Source organism: Corvus kubaryi, unplaced genomic scaffold (genome assembly GCF_017639235.1).
Source record: "Corvus kubaryi isolate FWS band 111438036 unplaced genomic scaffold, C.kubaryi_AGA036_p1.0 split1-131, whole genome shotgun sequence".
NCBI lineage: Eukaryota > Metazoa > Chordata > Aves > Passeriformes > Corvidae > Corvus > Corvus kubaryi.
Genome location: NW_024582073.1, coordinates 21,291,697 through 21,306,873, shown reverse-complemented (window position 1 = coordinate 21,306,873; position 15,177 = coordinate 21,291,697). Strand labels below are relative to the sequence as shown.

Below are 15,177 nucleotides of genomic sequence, written 5' to 3'. Positions count from 1 at the left end.
ACTAACTGCTGAGGTGTATGTGTTGCAGTGGGAACCAGAAGATGGCTTTCCTTCTTCTCGTAGCAGGAACATTGGAGAAGAAATGCTTTATGATAACGCAGGCCTGTACGATAATTTGCCGTCTCCAAAAATCTTTGCGCGCTATCCGCCAGCTGACAGGAAACCCAATAGGTTATCTACTGACAAACTCTCCTCTAACCATTACAAATACCCTGTCTCATCCAATCTGTCTTCTGCTCAGTCTGTCACTAATACCTCTGCTGTGGGGAGGGGATCTGGCTCGCAGGTACTGTACTATTTAATACTTAACAAAGCTTTTTATTTGTTGGCTGTTCTGTTTATCTGGTTGTTATCTGAAGGGACTATTAAGTTCTCTTAGTGTTAGCACTGAAGTGCCTGGAGTTTAGTTATGAGCCCACTGCAAATGAAGCAGGTTTGCGAAGTTGTAAATTCCAGTGTGGAAGTAGTGGTACCTGGGAAAGGCTTTCCCCACATGTTCTTGATGATTTATCGATTGTGAATAATAAGAAAAAAATAAATGGGACCTTCCACACTTAACCTGAATGAATGTCTAGCTACCTTCTGGCTCCTCAGGCAGAGATGTCTTCGAAAAAAAGATAGGTGAAATATGACCTGACGGTGACAGCAAATCTGGCTCTTTAGAATTGTTAATCTATATATCATGTTTACTATGGTTATATATTTTGTGAATATGCATATATATAATAACTTGATGTTATATATTTAGTAAATTATGTTGTTTATATTCATGTATACCATCTTTATATTACTGCCTATTATTTTCTTCCCCATAAAAAAAAAAATAAGCCCCTGTCTGCTGCTTTCTGAGGGTGGCTTCAGGCTTTAGTTCCTTAGCTTGAACATGAATCTACAAAGTCCTGTATGCTCAGCCTTGTAGCAGATGGGCACAACCCAGCAGGGGAGCAGAGCAAGCCTTGCTCACAGCTATGCCAGGAGCCTCTCAGAGCCCTTAGCTGGTCTCTGAAAGCTGGTCATTGGCATAAACCTGTGAATATATCACAGTGATGGGTGGTTTTCAATTTAATCTGACAAGGAACAGTTAGATAAGTGTTTCCCTTGTATAAGGTACCTGTCATACTGTGCATTAACTCAACCCTTACAGAAACCTCATATTGGGATATTAGAATTCAGCACAGTTGCAGAATTGGAGGTGGACATGAGCAATAAATTACTGCAGCAGCAAGCTTCTCAGTGCACTCTCAATTCAGTCCTCACAAACTTTTGGAAGCAGGAGAACAGAGCATGGCACACATATGCCCTGTGCTTGGCTGGAGCATACTCCATGGAAACACCATGATTAGTCAGGACAGGGTTGTCTTCCCTGGGTTCAGTTCATTGCAGTGAGCCATCTAAATGGAAACCCCTTGAACATGAAATGTTCTGTTCCTGGTAATCTTGTGAGACTGTCTGGCCATTATGAGAGGGTTTTTTAAGTAAGAAAAGCTTTTAATTAGTAGCTAGAAATTGTATAAGGGGTAAACAATATGTTAACCCCTAGCACTTAAGAACATGTCATAATTATATTGTTTAAAAAAAAAATAAATCCACCACAAGGATGGCAAGGACATATAGTAAATAGGAAAGTGTTGAATTTTTGTGTGGCAAACCCTGGTGGGTTTTCTGTATGAAATTTTCTCTGACAAACTTGTGTTTCAAGAATCCTAACTGCAAAAATTTTTCAAAGGCACATTTTTTTCTGCCTTGCAATGGCTTTCCTAATATTGTAAATGCCAGAGATCTAAACACCTTGGAAACCATGATGCTGCCAGAGACGGGGAGTTCATCCCCTTGTTATCCTGTGATTGCTGGCACGGCTCCCACTGAGCAGGCAGCTCCCAGAGGCACCTCTGGAGGAAGCGCCGTCTCCAGCTCAATCAATGTGCTCTGTTAAGGCTCTCGGAGCAAGCGGCTTTCTGTCAAGCTCTGCCCTTGATGAAAGGGTGAAAGTAATGCCAGTGGCACAGGAATAGCTGGAGCCCATTTGTACTTTTGTTTTCAAACAGTTTAAAGGCAAGAAGCCTCCTGTGACTACTAATGGGATCGCCGGAAAAGCAAGAACTTTAAATAGCCAGCCGAAGAAACCTGAAACAGTTTCCTGTGTGAAACGCACTGCATCCAGTAAGTATCTGTCCTCACTGCTGCCTCACTTGGGAGTGGAGTCAGGAGGGTAGCCGAAAGAGCTCTTGTCTTAGTAGACAAGGTAAAGAACCACTGTGGTTCTTGTGGGGCTGAGAGGCCGAGGAGGAGATGCCACCAAGACTTTGAATAGGAGATAGATTGGTCACTTAACTCCTGCCACACCACACAAGAAAAGGGTGTCATATGGGAGAATGATAAATATGAAATGTGGACTCACGGCTGCAAAGTCATGAGGACAGCAGGGAAAAAAAGGGAATACTGACTTCACATTTGGGGCAGAGAGGAATTGTGTCTTCCTGTTGGAAAATGAGGATGAGAAGCTGGTGTAGACGTAAGAACACTGTGTTATTCAAAAGTGGACTTACTAATGAAGTCTTACTTAAGAAGTCATGGATTTAATGGTAATAAGAAAAATTTGTGTTAGACTTTAGGACAAAAGTAGCTTCTAACTGACCAAAACTGGCTTAACAACTCTTTGTCAGGAATGATTTCATATCATAGAGTTTGCCTTCAGATATGCAACAGACAAAGTGATCTCTTAGCTGACCTATCTTCTTTGAGTCTGCAACTGGAGCAGAGTTATAGAGGGCACTGTGATATGAAATAGACCACAAATGTAAGCCATGAAGTGAAAGCATTTGTATGGGAAATTAAAAAAGAAAAAGAAAGCTGTCAAGAATCAAAGAAGTGTGAACATCTTTGTATCTCTTATGTCAGGTCAGAAAAGATGTGCATTTGAAGTAGGAATGAAAGCCAGCCAAAAGGCCAAGCAGGTATTTTTTCCTCTGACCCTTCCAATTAAAAATGAAGGGTTCATAGCTGGAGAGGAGCCTCTTTTCCATCTTCAGAACTACAGAGAAAGGCAAGGCTATTTTTAGAACCAGTGTTCTGTAAGGTAACTGGTATTTCTCATCTTCCACATGTAAATATAGAGAACAAACTCTCTCCCATACCGTTGTAGCTGTGCTGCAGAACTTGGCAGAAATCATGGACCTTGAGAAAGAGCCAGTGGAAGAGGAATGGCAAACCTTTTTCTCAAACCATAGAACTATAGAATGGTTTGGGTTGGAAGGGAGCCCTGAAGATCATCTAGTTCCAACAACCCTGCCATGGGGAACCATGACATGCTTCATGTCGTGTTTATTCTCAGGGAATAGTTCAGCATTGTACTGTTAGTTTAAACCCTAATTTAAGAAACCATCTAACACATGCAGATGCAGAGCAGTACAAATACGGCAAGAATCGTGTGGAGGCAGATGCAAAGAGATTACAAAGCAAAGAGGAGGAGCTACTAAAGAAAAAAGAAGCCCTCCGGAATAGGCTGGCCCAGCTCCGGAAAGAGAGAAAAGATCTGCGTGCTGCCATTGAAGTCAATGCTGGTATGAGGTGCTTTTTTGTGCTGAATTCTCACCTGAGAATTAGGCTTAATTATCCAAACCGCTTTGTATTCTGTGCTGAAGACATGTCACCCTAAACAAGGCTTGGTTTTGATGCTGAGCAATGCTGTGTAATGTCTGTATTTGCTTTCTATATAGATACAAAATGTGTAAGATAAAAATACGTACTGTGTCAGTGTATATACTTACTTTATATATGTGTATGTATGTATACACACATGTAAGGAATTACACTGATGAGGATTTCAGATAAGCAGAACACGGGAATAATTTTTTTGTGACTAGCTAATTACATTTTTATGATACAGAAAAATAAAAAAAACAACACTAATTTGAAATCAGACTAGATATCTAGGAATGACACTTGATAGAAGGCATTTGATTTATGTCACTAAGCTTTTTTACATGAAAAAAGTGTTCTATGTAAAGTACCTAACTTTTGTTTCATGTCACTGATATTTAGAGGCCTTGTTTCCTTACTTTTTAGAAAGAAAATAATTTCTTTAAGTGTCAATTTAACCTTTTTATTGAAATAATAAAATTGCTCTGAATGACAGGCAGGAAGACCCAAGTGATTCTTGAAGACAAGTTAAAGAAGTTGGAAGAGGAATGTAAACAGAAGGAGGCTGAGCGTGTAAACCTGGAGCTAGAACTGACTGAGGTGAAGGAGAGCCTTAAGAAAGCCTTGGCTGGTGGCATCACACTGGGCTTGGCTATTGAACCCAAATCAGGAACATCAAGTCCACAGGTATGCAAAGCTATTAAACTTGCAAGTCCCAGTACCATGGGCTGTGCTCATGGGGTGCTCAGCCTTCTCAGCTCCAGCAAAAATGAATAAGAATGAGAGTTTTGTAATGGTTTATTACACCCAAGAAATAAGAGCAGTATTAAATGCCTTTCTGTGTTATTTACATTTTCTACAACAGCAGGGATCAGGTAGACGTGGGAATCACAGGCAGTAAGTGCTGGGATAACGTGCAAAAGCCAACATCTTGTTGTCCTCGGTGGTTATAGAAGTGCAGGAAGTGAGCTACTGCTCCAGGCCAGGGAGATTTAAATGCACCAAGTCATCGTGCAGTGATGGAGACCTGCTTGTGCTGGTCCCCTATCAGCTGCTGTCACACTTTGCAAGGGCTACATCTCCCACATTCACGGTGGAGCTTGGCAGTCCCAGCTTATGCTATAGATCTGTGTGTGAAGCAGCCATCACATAAGAGAGGAATACATCAGTTCCTCTGGATTATCCACAGTTGTTTAGTCAGACCCATCACTGTTTAACAGAAAAGAAACTTCAATTTTCATCACATAGCAGTCATGCACATTGGTTTTTTTCTTTTGTTCTAATCAGTTTTTCATTTATCCATCATTATTATGAATATAGTTTCGTTTAAAAAAAGATTTGTAGTGCTGAATCTAAACTAGAAAACACTGCACGTCTGACTGCTTGGAGGAAACTCAACACAGGCTTTTCACTCTTCATTAGTCTCCAATTTTCAAGCACCGAACTTTGGAAAACTCTCCAATCTCCAGCTGTGATACCAGTGATACTGAATGCTCCATCCCTGTGAACAGTGCAGCAGCTCTGAAGCGACCTCCTTCATCAAACAATTCTCCATGTCGAGGCCATGTCCTTCGAAAGGCAAAGGTGAGAGAACTAATGTCTAATTTTCTTTTTCTGTGCTTTTTCCTACTTTCTTACAAAGTCTTATTTAGCCTTAAGGAGAGAATAACTAAATTATTTGTATTACTACATAAATACTGCTGGTTTGGGGAACCTTTTGCAGAAGAATTGGTAAGTAGTTTGGGAGACAGATTTGACTCTCATTCCATGTTTTTCTTTGTTGCTTTATAGATTTAATTTGCAAGGTAAGTGGTCTGTGGTGTAGACAGTCCATGTGTTCACTACTCTGTGTAGCAGAGAAGTGGTTAAAAGAGCACTGTTATAGTAAGTGATTAGAAATGGCACAAGACTGGGTCTGATCTTTTCCAGCCAGTGCAAGGACAGAATAGATGTACATTATAATAAATAACAATGTGTTGTGCAAGTATCCACTCAATGTACATTAAAAGTAAAAGTTTAATTATTTTAATTTAGTCTTGCAAGTACCAGGCTGAAATTTGCCATCCTCTTGTATTGTTACAGTTTTCTGACTTTTGTGGTTTAGTTTAAATGGGATTTGTATGACCATTCTTCTGGGCTAAATTTGCTGGCAGCATAAGCATGTGGGCAACACATAAGCAAGGGTGACAGTATTAGTGTTGGGCCCAAGCTTTTGTTTATTTGGTAGTTCACTGCTAGTTGTAATTATAAATGGTAATAATCATAAACACTTGTCTTTCATGCAGGCTATTTCTTTTCTTCATTGATGTCTTCTGTATCAGGAGTAACTTTCAAGTAACTTTTGTTACATGTATTCAGTAATTATATGCATTTCCAGTGTCTGAGCATGAGCTTGGAGCCTAAATGTAGTAGATACTGAAAAATCAGCATCTCAAAAAATTATTTTATTATTAAATTATCATAATAGAATTTTTTCTCTTGCTATACCTTTTGTGAGAGCTTTCTCACCCTTCTTCTACCCCCTTTCCGTGGACATCAACTGCTTTTTCTTGCCAGTTAGCCTGATTCATTTAAATCCAACTAAGAATAATTACACTCGGCCTAATAGGTTTCACTTCTAATCAACTTTGATGTTTGCAGCTTATGTTTCAAACCTGAAGAAGGATTTATGTGCTCTAAAGCTTATCTGTGTATTCCAATTATACCCTAATTTGTCCCATAATGATATCATCTCTAACTGTACACTTTGTCTGAGATGTGGATGTTAGCTCAGCAATACTCAGGGAATAGCAGAGGACAGTCCTTGCAAATGGATTTGTGCTGGACAGGCACATTAAATCCAGCCGTCTAATTGTTACAGCTGGAGGAACCAGGGCACTGTAAAAACATAAACATTTTTGGTGTAAAGAATACCTTCCAGCTATAGGACATTCTTATGCCCAGCATATACCATACAGGAAAAACCCTGCTGTGTTTTTTTGTGTCGGTGTGTTTTGGATGGCACAATAAGCTGGTCAGGCTTTTTAGCAGAGGAATCTTGGACATAGGATTAGGCTAATCAAAAAGGATATGGAGCAACTAAGTGTGTTTTTCCCATGCTGAGAAAAATAACTCGAAGTATCCAATTCAGCTTTAACAGCTTTTTCCTAAAACCTCATGCACTAAATATTAAGAGTGAAATTTTGCTGAATTAGATAGCGCAACCCAATCTGTTCTCAGCCCATTGGCAGCCACAGCTGCCATCAGGTGCACATCTGCAGCACGCCCCACGCTCGGGGGTTGCTGGACATGTGCGGGGGTGGAATTTGGCTCTCAATTCTTTTGGCCTTTTGCAGTTGCGAGTGAGCCCAGGCCTTGTAGATGTGGCTCAGGAAAGGGCGTCACACGTGAGTATCCCAGAGCAGAACTTGGCTCTCCACGCATGGATGTCAGTGCAGTTTGTGGGAGTGAAACAGATTCCACGTCTGTGCTTGCGCTTGCATCTCCAGCAGCTGGCAGATCTCCCAATGCTATGAGGGAGTTGTAGAAACATTCAAAATGTCAGAATACCTTTTTTTTCCCCTGGTATGTATTTGAATGCACTGAATACCTCCCTTCTTGCCCTTTCCTTGCACGGAGGATGCTGAGCCTGTCACCTGCCAGCCTTGTGTTTGCAGCCACCCTCGTGTCACGGCCGTGCTCACCAGCCAGCAGCACTGTGCGTGTGCTGGGGCAGCTGCTGCTGCTCTGTGCCTCTGTGCCCTGCACAGCCGAGCCTGGGAGGGGACGTCAGGCACCTGGGACGGCAGTTTGGGAAGCTGTGCCACCAAAAGCTTTCTCCTCTCCGATACACTAACATTAGAAGGAAGTACAGAGAGAAGCAGTAAGACAGATCTAGTGTTAAGTGTTAACGAACAGCAAATTGGGGATTGGCTGTTCAGGACATACACTGTACATATACACATATATGCATACATATATTTGAATTTTTAAACTTTTCTGTTTGCAAGTATCTTTAAATTTTTTTTAGAAGGTAATTATGCGTACTTTTAAGAAGCCAGAAGGCATTTTAATTGCAATTTTGTCTAATCTGTACTTGGCTAGAAATGGAGACTGTAATTAAAATATGGAAAACAATATTCTGCGTTAGTAGTCCCCGAGAAGTAAAAAGATTCAAATATCCTTGCTGTATTATTTAAACATTTCACATACTCATTTAAATATCAAATTAGTTTCTGAAACCAAATTGTTATGTGCAGCAAGGAAACTGAAATTATTATTTCTGATTTTTTTTTTTTTAAACTAGTGGGCTGGTGAATGTCAGCAGCTTATATTTTCCTGTGTTCAAGGACTGGAGAAGAAAAGGAGCTGTCCCGGTTTCCCAGCTCCCAGTCAAGCTGTCAGTACTGACTTAAACATTCTTTCCTTGGTGTGAACCTGCTGGAGCAGTGGAAGCAAAGAAAAAGTTTCTTTTGCACCTGCAAAAGTAGTTTCTTCTTTCAAGGCTTATTTAACACTTCAAAAATTCTCCTCCCAGTTGCTTAGTCAAGGACTTCCTTTAGACTTTGGTAGCATATACCTAGAGAATATACACTTAACAGAGTTTTTAAAGTAATCCAATTTTTACCAGTACTGTGTTTTAAGTTTAGAGTTACCATAATTTGAAGAGTAAAAGGGAATATTTAAAATACACTGAGTTTTAGTAAAAGCACCATTTAAATGAAAAAAACAAAAAACCAAAAAAAACCCTCCCAAAAACAAATTAAAAAACCCTAACCAGTTTAGAAACAAAGTAAGTTATTGTCTACCTTTAAACCCAAGGGTTTTTCTTCATCTTGCTAAAGCAGCCACCAACTGTGACCTTTACTGTTGTTTTACAGCAGTCGAAGAGGTGTCATGGTCATACAGCTGTCCAGCCAAACTAATGCTCTTGCTGCTTTCAGCAGCAGAAACAGCTATTTACATGCATAAAAAACCAGCTATTTACGTGCATAAGTAATGGTTTTTCAGTCAGAGCTGTTAAATGTTGTGGAATGAGTGTTAAATTCAGGAATTCAGGTTGGGAGCCAAGTCAGGAGGCTGCCTGTAGACTAGATGGGTCAGAGAGGAATCTGCAGCCCCCTGCCTGGCAAAGAGCAGCTGGGAGGCTCCTCCAAGGGGATTGCTGGAGCCAGAGGCCATCTTCTGTGGTTGTTCAGTAGTTCCTGATGGCTGTAAGGGTGTGATTCAGGGAGTAGTACAGTGTGGATGTCCTAAGGTGAGCCCATCTTGCTTCAGCTCTTCCGCTCCTCTGTACTGTTAGGAAATGCTGTCGGTGTCATTCGATAGCTGCAAGTTTTATTGAACTGGGTGTTCAGCTGTAGCAATCTCATGATTTTCACCTACGTGGCACAAGAAATGGCAATACCTTGTTCTGAGACATATGAACAAAAACATTATCGATTACCTGTTTTGGTGTGCATGGTGTCCTTGTCCTCATCTAACAGGTGGGGAAACTAAGGCACAGAAAGGCAAAGCAATTTCTTTAACTTGCCAAGCAACAGCTTAATTTGGATTAAGGGAAACAAATGCAATGCAAATTGACTTGTTTTTCTTAACCCTGCATGTTAGTCTCTCTGCTAAGTTGCTCTTTTTAGCCATCAAGTTATGTGTCTGCCATGAGTCTTATAATAAAAAAAAATTGAAGAGCAGTAAAGCAATCACTTGTCAGCTCTGAGAGATATTGAGGGCTTCCTGCTGTCTCACACAAGTCATTTAGAGAGTGTGCTTAAATCAGCCTCTCCCTTACTCAGGGAGGGCTGAGTGCTTTACACCAGCTGTAGGGAGCGAATTGCTCCAGAAGTCCCCTTTGCAGAAAGCAAACATGGCTTATTTGCACTGCACTAGAAAATAAGTTCCTGTATATAGTTTTGGAGGGGTGAATGCTGTGCACAGACTATCAGAACACACTTGTTAGTATTCCCTAACTAATTTGTGGGCTGAATCCAGCAAAGTTAACGGAAAAACTGTTATTGACCCCAGCTGTGGCTTAGCAGATATGATGACATCAGTGAAATATCCTGATTTCTTTAACAGTTTCTTTATCTGTTTCCTGTCCCCTCTCCCCCCGCCCCCCGCCTTTCCAGGAATGGGAGATGAAAAATGGAACATAAACATACCAAAATCACTCACTTTCCGTAAAGGCCTTTCCTACGACAGACCAAGACATAGGCTGCAAAGGACTCACCTGAAAGGTCACATCAAGTGATAAAACATAAGAAGTTTTACAACTCTGTTAAGTTAATGGTAGCTTGGCGCTAATTTGCCTGTGTATTCCCTCTACTGTATTGCTGTGTAACTACGTGTGCCCCTTTTTATTAGCTGTAACTCCTTGTTTCCAACTTCACTGGTAAAGAAAATGAAAACCAAAAAAAACCTAACCATAGGAATTAAAAAGGAGCATAAAGTCACAGTTGAAAGTTTACTTTGCTGAAATAGCACAGAACCAGCATGTTAACTATAGTCCATCAGATGGCCTGAACACTGCTGAAGACTGGTGTGAAACCTTGACTCTTAGAGGGCAAAACTGCCTTCTGAGCTCTGCCACAGAGCAGGGCTAACTCATGAGCAGAGGCTTTGCTGGTAGCTGCTCACATGGCAGAAGAAAACTGAAGAAATGTGCTCACAGAAGCAGCAAGGCCTGCTCAGCCCAGGAGCTCTGCAGTGCCGCCGCCCTCCCTGGGACGACAACGACTCATTGGTGAAGTGTTTTTTGGATACTTTTTAGACAGATGCTTTTGTCATTGGGAGATAAAAAGCTGCCAAACTTTGAGACAAATGCGGTTTTGTATGTTCTCTTTATTGCTGTTCTGAAGCACCAGTCATTTTCAAAGGTCATGTTCTTGAACTATGACTTGTTCCTGATTTTTTTAAAAGGCAAACAGGTTATTTTTAGATACTGCTTCTTTTCTATACATTTTGAAGAAGAAAAAGAAAACGTAACTGAAATTAGTCCTCAACAGATAATGGCAACTCAGAATAACTTATGCAGTCAGTCTCGTTTTATTTTTTATAATATAGTATTGTTAAACTTGAGGTATAGAACACTGCTGTACTTAGTTTCCTTTGTCTTTTCAGACCTCAGCTATTATTTTGAGGAAGATGGACTGCAAAGGTGATAATTTTCAGACTCTTTTATAAACAGTTTAACAAATAATTGGGGATTTTCTCAAACAGGAGTCCATTTCTGTTTACTAGGAAACAGCATCTTGCATTTTAGTCTGTAAAATTATAAAAATCTCTTTTCCTTTGTCTCCATCCATGTCACTCATGAGAAATTATATGCAGTAAATTGCCACTGAAGCCCTTCAAACTATCAAGATTGGTTTTAAAAAATCAGGAGGGGATGGGGGGGGAACGTATAATAAGATGGCTTCTTCTAAGTTTTTCTCGGTATTTTTTTTAAGCATTTGGAGAGCTTTCAATCATGCTCTCAAGATTTTTTTCCTCCTCAACTGTGAGGAGTATAAAATTAATTAAAAAAAATACTACACATATTTTGAGATAATCACAGATGTTAGGGCTGGAGTCTTGATAATTAGTTAAGACTGCAATTAAAATCACAGAAACTGGCAAGACAGCAGTTATCAAGGATCACATCCCTTTATGGCCAAGCCTGTAGATTATCTCTGATTATCTCTTACCTTTAGGAATGGGTGTGTGCAACTCCTGGAGGGTACACTGGGATTCTCAGCTGAGCCTGATGCCAGAGAGCTTCCTGCAGGAGCTTGTGGGATTTGAAGGCACAGAGCTATCAAAAACCTGATAGCTGACAGGAGACAGGGCTGTGTCCTGTTTCCAAATGCATTTAGGGCCAGGGATCCCACTGACCTTAGCAGTGTAGAAATGGGGCCCAGCATGAGAAAAGGCTCTTTGCTTCTTGTGACTTTACTTGGTACAAAGTGCCACAGGAATGCAGATATAATAGGAAAGCAAGTGTCAGTGTGGTTTTCATTGAAAACACACTCTTTTAATATTAGTTTAGGTCATCTACTTCTTATTAACTCTCTAACTAGAGGGCACAATCTATACTGTATGACTATGGACTACACAGCATCAAATTCCCATAAATAATAGCAGAAACAAATTTGAAGCAAAAGTAAGTTCATTTAGGCTTTTTATTTCAAATTAAGTTATTTATTTGTATATTTCAATAAATATTTAATTTATATCTGTACATATTTATAATGCAAATTAGGCTTCTAGTCAACATTTGCAATGATGTAACAGTTGCCATTGAGAAGTGGTCCCACATCAAGTAATGCAGAGTAGTCAAAAGCCAAATCACTTGTGTTGTTTACCCAATATTGGCATTGTCTCTTTCCACCCCCGTATCCCATGGTAAAAAAAAAAAAAAAGAAAAATTCCTTGGCAAGGACAGGTTTTAATCTATGCCTGAGGTAGATATGTGCACATTTGTGTCCAGGCAAACAGAAATTGTGTGGTGCTGGGGTTGTGCACGGAGCCCCAGCCCCGGTGGTGCAGCATTCCTTGAGCTCTGCTAGTGCAGTGTGAAGATGAAGTGTGGCATGTGCTAATTGCTAAAAGGAAACAGAACAGGTACTGCCAGGTACGGGAAGTATAAAAGCATAACTCAGTGCAAAGGGGACCTTTAGCACCTTTTTGCAGCAGCTGTGCAAAATTTAAAGTTCACACAGGAGGGCACACAGAAATCAAGTCTTCCTGTTTAAACACATGGGTTGTAAATAAATCCTCAGGAGCATGATAAGAAGTTAGTTATCAGTCTTCTGCCACTGATTCAGGGTCAAGTAAACCTGTAGAACACTTAATTTTATAAAAATTCTTGGGATAAAATCTTGTTTTGCCCCTCAGCACCTATAGCACCCTGAGCCCCTGTAGTGCCTGCTGCATAGGGGCTGCCACATAAACTAAACATCTTTCTCCAGCAAAGGCTCCACAAAGCCACCACCGTTAGTCTATTCTACATAATGGCCAAGTTTTTGAAAGGGGGAAAACCAAAAAGCTTGGGAAATAACCTCTCTGTAGACCACAGTTGGTGCTGTGAAATGTGCTCTGTTGCCTTGAATAGCACTGTTGCTGCACAATTTTTTATAAAGAGCCACAGAGCTTGTATTTTCACCGTTTTTAGATTTCAGGATCACCAGGCAAACTCAGCCATAGAGCAACATGACTTTTGTTTTAAAGGAAAACTCATATTTTGAACCATTTCTATGTCTTTTAAGAAAATGTTACACTTGTTCTTCCTCACCAAATGCCTGTTACTGTACCAGGTACTTTTTTAAAATTGTTTGTTTGGTTTTGTTCTTTTTAATGGGTGATGCTTTTTTTATAAAAAAAACCCAGATCATGACTTTGGGGGATCAAAGGTGTTTTTTTTAAATGAGATGATTGTGGCAATTTGATTTTTCAAATGGAGAATATTAATTTAGTATCAAGTTTTGTTAGACACTTTCAAATTAATTGGCCCAGGGTGTATGTTGTATGATAATGTTCTCATATTAAGAATGTAATTATTTCCTTATTGTATTTTTTAAAAAACAAAATCATATTTAAAAAAAACTCTGTGAAAAAAAGCATGATAGAAACATGAAAAAAAAGGTTTTGTTTTATTTTTGTTATTGGATATGTTGGCAGTGCCCATTATAATTGACTGTAAATATAGCCTTTCTACTGTATTTCTCAGTGTATTTAAGTTTTTTTGACACACATTCATTGAAACTTCTGTTAAAAAAAAAAAAAGTTCAAAATAGACCCACCTTCAAATGTGTCTTAGTAGCTTCAACTAACTTTCTGCCTTTCTAGTTTATTCTTCAGAAAGTCTTGCAAAGTGTGAAAAAAGACAGGCACCTGGTAGGTGCGACAGATCCAAGACCATTATTAATAAAGTTACCTGTCAAAAAAAGGCTTTGCATTGTTGTTTCTTGGTGTTTGTCAGTTCAAGAAGTTGGTGGCCTCTTAGCAGGCGTCTGGCAATAGTCAACCTCAGCTGAGAGCCATTCTCCTGTGCCAGTTGAAAAATGATTGGACATTATCATGAGTATTTTTTGGTTGTATCCCCATTTAACTGAGTGATGACCTTCTGCAACTTAAATGCAGCCTAAGGACTCTCCTGGCAATGGAACATGGAATTCAATGTATTTAGAGCTCATAGCAGCACTTCCTGCTTGCCTGTTGCATCTGCGCCAGTTTGCTTCGATGTCAACTCCACTAATAAATTATGCAATACGTAACATTACAAATTACCTCTAAGAAATGAAAGTGGATTAAAATTAAACTGAGCTGATTATCAGGCTACTTAAAGATGAATGTAGCAATTCCTTATAGATGACTGACAGATGAGATTGAGAAGTGTTAAGCTGTAATTACTCCTTGCTGCTTTTCTTAGATTTTGCTCTTGCTCCTATTACACCATAATTATTACCAAATTTACGAAGTAGAAAGCTTAAATAGAATATACATTTCATTTTCCCAGACTGAGGGAAGCAATATTCTAAAGTAGTTAATTGGTTTCCTTTCTGTAGTGGAGTTTAAACAGGTCCATGTGATGCGTAGTAACAATAATTCAAGACAAAAAATAAACAAAAATTATAATAAAAACACAACAGGAAAAATAAAAAAATAACGATGCAATAATCCTGTGGTCTAAAATGCAGCAACTATCTCTAGGCTCTGTCTGATTCACACAACTTGCAGAAGCAAATGGCAAAAAAAAAGAAGACCTCCTGCATTGCTGGTACCTCAATCATCCGCTTTTGGACCTATGCAACATTTTCTGAAGTCTGGCCACTGACTGCCATAAATAGATAAACTCGCTGGGTTATGGTACAGCAACCCCTTCAGACGAGGACAAATACTATTCATATTACAGTGAAGTTCAAGGGAAAAAGATAAGGTCATTCCAGTGTGAAAAAAAATATAATCTTGAGGAGGGAACTGTATTAACGGGTTATAAAAATGGGGAAACAAATAGTCCCTGCCACTAACAGTACAAATATTGAGGGTATCAAAATTAATGAGCAGGTGCAAAACTGCTCACAGGTGCTTGCACTCACTGCCCAATTCAGCTACAGAACTTGTCACAGAATTTTATTGATGCTAAAAGCTTATATGGGTCCATAAACGATAAACAAAATTCGTGGCAAAAAGTAATTAGAGCTATCGAACACAAAGCTCCCTGCTTCAAAGCAATATGAAGTCCAGCTCCAGGGAGGCTGGAAGTGTGCTCTGTTTAAGTGTCTGTGTGCTTTCCCCTGCTCCCTTGACATATTGCTACCGATAAATGAAGCTGTTTTCTTTCACAGAAAAGTTTTTTTTTTTCACCCCAGCGGTTACAAAAACATTCCCTTCTATAAAGCAATGTATCACATTCTTTTCAATTTGACTTCTCAAGCAAGCATCTGTCTTAAGATCAAGGCAATGCAAAATTATTCCTTTTCAATTTATTAGATATCTGCAAAAATTAAGTCTTATCAAGGATATTCTTTGTCAGTAATCTGATTACAAGGGAATAATTTTCCTGTGAGATTTTGTAGAACCAGT

At 39.6% G+C, this 15,177-nt stretch overlaps 1 protein-coding gene across 5 annotated transcripts in view; it reads left to right on the top strand.

Annotated features, from left to right (window-relative positions):
* The window catches only part of AFAP1 (actin filament associated protein 1), a 114,953-nt gene extending 101,406 nt beyond the window's left edge, over positions 1 to 13,547 (top strand). For 2 of the 5 annotated variants that reach the window (XM_042053488.1, XM_042053487.1), the window contains 7 exons: positions 29 to 286; positions 2,046 to 2,160; positions 3,396 to 3,560; positions 4,136 to 4,326; positions 5,062 to 5,223; positions 6,975 to 7,025; positions 9,744 to 13,547. In XM_042053488.1, the coding sequence (XP_041909422.1) occupies positions 29 to 286; positions 2,046 to 2,160; positions 3,396 to 3,560; positions 4,136 to 4,326; positions 5,062 to 5,223; positions 6,975 to 7,025; positions 9,744 to 9,770 (969 nt within the window). In that variant the 3' untranslated portion in view covers positions 9,771 to 13,547. The remainder of the gene's footprint in view (positions 1 to 28; positions 287 to 2,045; positions 2,161 to 3,395; positions 3,561 to 4,135; positions 4,327 to 5,061; positions 5,224 to 6,974; positions 7,026 to 9,743) is intronic. The other 3 variants (XM_042053489.1, XM_042053490.1, XM_042053491.1) reach the window with 3 other exon arrangements.
* Positions 13,548 to 15,177: the final 1,630 nt, after the last annotated feature.